At 44.5% G+C, this 7100-nt stretch overlaps 1 protein-coding gene across 1 annotated transcript; it reads right to left on the minus strand.

Moving 5' to 3' along the window:
- Positions 1 to 5004: 5004 nt before the first annotated feature.
- Positions 5005 to 6195, minus strand: CHD9NB (CHD9 neighbor). The gene has a single exon (XM_059999240.1). The coding sequence runs from the start codon at positions 6128 to 6130 to the stop codon at positions 5972 to 5974; it is 159 nt and encodes a 52-aa protein (XP_059855223.1). The 5' UTR covers positions 6131 to 6195; the 3' UTR covers positions 5005 to 5971.
- Positions 6196 to 7100: the final 905 nt, after the last annotated feature.

The following is a 7100-nucleotide window of genomic DNA, read 5'->3' on the forward strand; positions in this document are numbered from 1 at the left end:
TTTTCAGCCTCATGTGCTTGCTTTTGAGGGTCCCTGAGTCCCTTGAGAGCCCCTGAGGAGGGCCAGGGGGTAACCTAAATTTCCAGTGACTATAGGGAGTTGAAGGGCTGAAATAGAAAGCAGAAAATCTTAGAAAATCCAGCTTGGAAGATTTAACTTTTCTCAAAGGCACCACTGAAGTTCTAAATTATCCTTAGAAAAGTCAAGCCAACAAGAAAGGAAGCAGACAGAGTTAGTACCATGGTTGCAGAGCATACAGTCAGTGAGGGTTTAAGAAGAAAGGAGTTCAGTCTACTGAAAAGTTCCCATGAGAGGAACAGAATCAAGTAGGGAGAATAGAGAGGCCTCAAAACCAAAACCGGAAGGAGAATTTCCAGCCCAAGAGGTATCTTCCAAACAAAGATGCTAGATTATAATCCGGCTTCAGAAAGTATACTCATGTCAACTGTGACTCAAACCATAAGCATTTTTATGGCTTAACTATGGGGGCAAAACTCATCCTCAAAGAGGGCACTTAAGACACAACCCTCATACTCAAAGGTAGCCAAGAGGAAGGAAGTAAGTCTCTCCATTGCCATAGGCGATGAACAAAGGCAGTGGAGAAAGAGACAAGCGTCCTTATGGGATGAGGCCCTTTAGAATTTAGACTTAGATGAATTCCCTGAGAGCTGGTAATGGTAAGTACTACACCAGCTGCACATGGGGTACCCAGGCTACCCACATTTCTGCCCAGCTGACTACAGATTCTCAGGGCCTGCCACCTAGTGGTTGGCAGCAGATCACACCCCTCAGCAGGTGGAAAGCCAGAGAGAATGCTCTTTTCAATTTCCAAAGCCAAGTTCTCAGGAAACAAACACTTCTAGACATCACAACACAAAACAGTAGTGCAAGAGACAGACACAATAGCTACCTAATACAAGAGTCCCAGTATCCAAAGAACTGGTTTTAAACAAAAGTTTTCTTCTGTAAATCTAAAATTTGGAAAATCTTTTTTTTTCAATTTCAATCAAATTGAAAGACTCTTCCTGTCCTTGCTCGTCTGGACCCTGGCAGAGATCCAAGATTCTGACTGGTGAAATAAAGTTTACCTTTGCTGGCATTGTCAGAGGTCCTGGGATCTTAGTTGGAGTCTCCAGAGAGTGGGGAATCCCAACCATCCCATCCTTATTGCCAAAAGTGTTGGGAAGAAAACTTTTCCTCTTCTAGCTCCCGTTGGGGGCCTGATAATTTAACTGAGAAAAGAAGATTAACAAGAGAAAAGACAGGATTTATTTCCACACAAGCCTGTGGGAGCTCCCAGTAATGGAAAACTCTTGGAATAGCCCCAAGGAAAGGTGTATACATACCAACTTAACAAAAGGGGGATTTTTAGGGCTTCAATGGGAGAGTATGGAAGGTTCTATTGGGCTTTTTGATGCTAATGAAATGGACACTCTGTCTTCTTGGCAGCTAAATTCGCAGGAAACTCCCTCAGAGGGGGTTTAAAGGCAGCTGTATTTTGTAATTTCAGGCAGCTAAGGGAAATTTGTAAAAGATTTGTTTCTGCATCTTCTGTGCTCAAATGTTTTCACTTTAAAATAATCTCTATACCAACTCTGGGGGGTCCAAGAGGATCCCCACAACTCCCAAATGAGTTCCCCAAGTCTCACCCTCTGGAGCCAAACTGCCTAGTACATGTTCCAGCTCTGTCTTTGAGAGCTGAAAGAACTGGGGTAAATTACTTAACTCCTCTGTGTTTTAATCTGCAAAAAGAAGATGGAGTGGTTGAAAGGATTAAACGAGTCCTATATGTAAAGCATTTAGAACAATGCCTGGACACAGTAAGAGTGATATAACTGTTTGCTGTTATTATTTTTTATTGAGGTATAATTGACATATAACTTTATATCACTTTCAGGTGTACAACATAATGATCCAGTATTTGTGTATATTGCAAAATGATCACCACAATAAGTCTAGATAACATCCATCACCAAGCTTAGAATTATTTTTATTTTGTCCTGTTAGCATCTCAAGCTCAACCCTTCCAAAACTCAACTCCTGATCTTCCCTCTAAACATGCCCCTCGTCCCAGAATCCCTTTCTTACGTGGTGGCACCGTCATCAGCCCCATCACCCAAGCAGAAACCTTGACTTCTCTCTCTCCTTCCACCCCTATGTAAAATCAACCACCAAAACTGCTTGATTCTATCCCCTAAATATTGCTTGAATTTGTCCTCTTCACTCTCCTTTATGTGTCAGAGTAGATTATCGTTTAGCAAATATTCACTCCCTCACCCTCCATGAGGGAAGGGCACTTCCCTCCCTTGTTGATGTTGGTTTTGGCCACGTGACTTGCTGTGGGCAATGGAATAATAGAGGACATGACCGTGGCTGTGCAGTTGGACTCAGCCTCTTGTGCTCCTATATGTCATGTGAACACTCCTCAGGTAGCCTTGATCGCCTGAATCACAGTGACTAATAGACACACGAGTTCAAAGAAAAAGCTTATGCTTGTGTGCCACTGAGCTTTTGTGGCTGGTTGCAAAATAGGTCTTAATAGTAATAGCTACCTGATATATTTTTCCTAGGTCAGGCAATTGTCTCCTAACTGGTGTTTCTACTTCTAGCCTTATCCCTCTCAACTCCATTCTTCAACGAGCTACCAAGTTACTCTACCTAAAGCATAAATCTGAGTTGGTCTGATTTACTTATAACTCTTTGAAAATGATGGAAACAAATTTAAACCACTCTCAGAAAAAAAAACAACTGAGTGTTTATTGGCTTGTGTAAATCTTCTAGGGGTGGTAACAGCTTCTGGCATGGCTGGATCCAGTTGCGCAAACAGGTTCATTGGGAATATGTCTCTCCTTTCAACTCCACTATCTGCTGTGGCTTCATTCTCAAGCAGACCCTCCCCAGTGGTGGGAAGATTGCCATTAAGAGGCTCCAAGCTAAAACCCTGCAATTTTATTAACTCCAAAAGAAAGTGAATACTTCTTTCCTAGTTGTGTCAGCAGAAAGTCTCCAGGAAGACTGGTTTGGGTCAGATGCCCTTCCTTGAATTAGTCAATTCGACCAGGCACATACAGCACTCAGCCTTGAGCCCGAGAATGGGATCAGCAAGTCATGTAAACTGAGAGTGGGTAAGAAAAGGGTTCCCCAAAGGGAAAAGATGGGATTTGTTACCCGAAGGCAAGATACAAAGCAGTCAAAAGCAACTGACATCCTGGCATTATTCCTCTACCTAAAGTCCTTAGTGGACTCCTCATTACCATTAGGATGAACTCTCAGCCTCTAAGTATGAAGCATAAGGCCCTTCGTGATCTGATCCTTTTAGTTATTAAGCCTCACCTCCCTGTCACTGTGTGATGTGACCTTCAGGCTTCCACAACACTGCACATCATGCCTGATGTAGCCTCCAATCTCGGCTCATACGTTCCCCTTCTCCTGAAACACTCATCCTCTTTCTCTAGCCAATTCCTACTTACTCTTAAAGCCTCCACATGGGTCTCACCTAGGCTGGAAAGATCTCTCTGAACAGCCCTACTCCAGGCTGTGCTCCCACTAGACACACTTCAATATTTTATTAACAATAGGGAGTTTGGCACAGAGTAGTCTTCCAGTAACTGCTGGATTCATGGATGGATAAAGCAAGGAATAAATGATTGAGTGATAGAGAAGAGTAGAAACTCAATATCTGCTTAATGAATCAATTTGGTTTGAAATGGGAAGTTTATTGCCTCATATAACTGAAAAATCCAAGGGAAGAGCTGACTGCATAGGTAGGTAGGAAAGTAAGTATGTAGGTAAATGGATAGTCAGACAAACAGACAGATGACAGATGGATGGATTGAATGGACTGGTTGGATGGGAGGTTGAATGGATGGATAGATGGATGAATAGATGGAGGGATAGGTGGATAGAAAGGCAACTAGTAAACAAACTCCTCCTCTTCCAGTAGTTTTGGAAGTGGGCCAGAGCAATGGCTTTCAAGTTATGGGCCAAGTCTATGCAGACCTGTCTTTAAAGAGTTTCAAGCTCATTTGAGTAAACATAATTCTAGTGACCTTCACCAGGCACTTGAGGCTCAGAGGGAGACAGATGAGTGATACTGGGCCCCAATGGCACAACTGGAATGTCCTTACAAAGAAACTGGGTCCTATTTCCTGTTACAGATTAACTTCTTGGCAAATTGCAGCGTGCCTGCCACAGCTGGAGGTGGATGAAGAATCCAGTTTTTAAAGCCCACAGGGATCTTGAATTTAATTAAACAAGCATTTTACACCATCTCAGAAGGAAGCAAAACAAACCACCCTGTTTTCTGAACTTCTGAGGACCTGGAGTCTCCTTCACTTGATTTGCTAAGAAGCTGAGTGAGTTTCGCCCCTCAGGAGCTGGTGAAATAAGCACCACCCTGCCTCAAAACCTCACCACCAGCTGAGAACTTTTTCCGGGAGTCCTGAGGGTGTATACTGTGAGCAGCTTCTTATCAGACACTGTCCTATTTTGCAGGGTGAATTTCCATTAGGTGGGAGGAGGGAGAAAAACAGAATTGTATTAAAAAAAAAAAAAATTGAAAGCAGTTACCAGAGCTTGGCCTATGCCCAGAAAGCTGTAGAAAGAGGCCCCAAACTTCCTGATCCCCAGCTGCAAGCCCAGGCCTGTTTCCTGGCCCACTGCAAGTTTCCTACCCCCGGGGAAAAAGCAGGGCTTCGGGCCAGCTGAGGGGGCCCCATCTCTCTTGCTCCCTCCCTAAAAGATGTCAGGTTCCGCTGAAGCAACAGGAGCGCTCTGCAGTCAATTTGCAGGCCAAATTGCTGTACTTCTTGTCCTTCCTTCTTTCTTGCTCTTTACCCCAGGTGCCAGATTCTCAAAAGAATCCTCTTCAGTTTCTGAGGTTTTGATGGCCAAAAAGAAGGGTCATTTCCAGTAACGTGCTGTCTCCATAGCCCCTTCGCTCACCTGCGTTCTACAGAATCACACCCACACTTCCCCGCTGATCCTCTAATCCCGGCTCCCCAGTCCGGTCTTTCAAACGTGTTATGTCATCATTTATTTGCAAACATATCCATTTGATTTCAAATTAAAATGCTTTGGGGTCGAATTAAAAAAACACATGCAAGGGGGGGAAAGAGAAGCTGACAGACATGTCAGTAAACAGCGAAATATTTCCAAAGGCTGGACACAGATAGCTCAGACGCTAGAGGGTTCAGATTGACAGACTCTTGATGTGAGGAGACACAGGAACATCAGCAGAGGGACATTTTTCTGGGGATTAAAAAAATCAAGAACATGAATCCCTCCTCCTTCCTTCCCACCAGCACTCAGTGTTCCACACACTGGATGATCAAGGCCTTGTTGTCTCCCATGATCACAGTCTGATCCTGATTTTTCCCATAATTCATTAACAATTCTCCAAGTTAAATATTAAAGTATTCATACAAACAGTGTGGAGTGAGCCAAACCCAAAACCTTCCTGTGATGGGCACTGGCTATTCAGCCAGCTATTAGGAAAAAGGAGAGAAAAAAACAAACCAAAAAAAAGAAAGAAAGAAAGAAACCGAGTACCACACATCTCCATCGATGCTATGACCACAGAGCTTTCAGAGTTCAGAAACGTGAGGCACATGGAAGGGGGTAGGGTCACTAGACAGTCACAGCTCAGCAGCAGAGATTCACCAGAGCCAGAGCAGTCTGCTATGGGGCTCCCCCGTTTCCAGAAGCTCAGGGAAAGTCCCAGGATGTGTGAAGACTTCTTTCGTCCTCTCTATCGGAGAGCTGGGGAAATAGGACTCCCCGTGGCCACATCTCCCTCTCAGCTCCAGAGCAAAGCCCGATGAAGGTAATTTCTGAAGCCTGAATCCCAAAGGCGGGGATTTCTCTCTCCTCCCTCTCTTTGGAGCTTCTCAGGATGGGGTTTGTCCCGAGTTTCATTGGCCAAAGGCAGTTCCACGGATGAGGTGAGGGTCCGAATCCAGAGAGAAGCATCTCAGTTCTTCTGCTCAGGGGCACCATCCTTCAAGGAGGTGTCTTTGCCATCTGCTGCCTCTGTGCCAGCTCGCAGATTTGGTTCCTCTCCCTCGGGCTGTTCTGCGGGTTTCTCGGACGCCCCCGCCACCTTGGTGCTCTTGCTGGAGTGGCATCCCATCTCAGTTGGACGCAGAGGGTGAGTGCCCTGGGATGTCCCGAGGTGAGGACGCTCTGTGTGTCTGATCCTCAGGGGCCAGTGTTAAATAGCCCTTCCTCAGAGCACAGCTGAAAAGAGCACAGGTTCCGTTTCTATGGTCACAGGAAGACACCAGTCCAATCTGCATAATGACACCCCCGCCCCCCGCCCCATCTGCGGGATGGGCAGGGCCTGGAAGGGGGCTCTTCCTGCTAGCACCAAGCCCTATTCATTCCATCAGAAGAATTCCCTTTTGTTTAACCGGTAACTTCTGCTTTACAAATTACAACCCCCACCTAGTTACCTGTAAACACCAGCCCTCTCTTGCTGCAAATAAAGCCCTGTTACTAAGCAACTAGCTGTGCCCTTCCTCCGTGTCCCAGGGTCATATCCAGTTCCGGGACTCACAGACCCCCCCGCTTGGAGTCCATCCCCTACCCTAGAATGCCACCTCCACCTGGGGTTGAGGAATGGGGCTAAGATCATGGACTCCAGGGTTTAACCCAAACATGTAAGTAATGAAAACATTAACACTGCTGTATGTTATATATGAAAGCTGTTAACAGAGTGAATCCTAAGAGTTCTCATCACACACATACACACACAAATTTTTGTTTCTTTAATGTTGTATCTTTAAGAGATGATGGATGTTCATTAAACTTATTGTGATAATCATTTCATGATGTGTAAAATCCAAAAAATTATGCTGTACATCTTGAACTTATACAGTGTTATATATCAATTATATCTCAATAAAACTAGAAGGAAAAATAAATAAATAGATAAATAAATAAATAAACAAATTAGCAGGTACCAAGTGCTACTTGGTACCAAGTACAGTTTACATTCATCATCTTGTTCCATCCTCACAACAACTCTAAGAGGCAGGTTGCATTATTTAATCCTCATTTAACAGATGGAGACACTGAGGCACAGAGAGGTTGAATAATTT

The sequence above is a fragment of the Delphinus delphis genome, chromosome 20 (assembly GCF_949987515.2).
Source record: "Delphinus delphis chromosome 20, mDelDel1.2, whole genome shotgun sequence".
Taxonomy (NCBI): Eukaryota; Metazoa; Chordata; class Mammalia; order Artiodactyla; family Delphinidae; genus Delphinus; species Delphinus delphis.

What these genes read in the sequence shown, in the direction of transcription:
- CHD9NB (XM_059999240.1), bottom strand. Translation starts at nt 6,130, where the DNA reads ATGGGATGCCACTCCAGCAAGAGCACCAAGGTGGCGGGGGCGTCCGAG.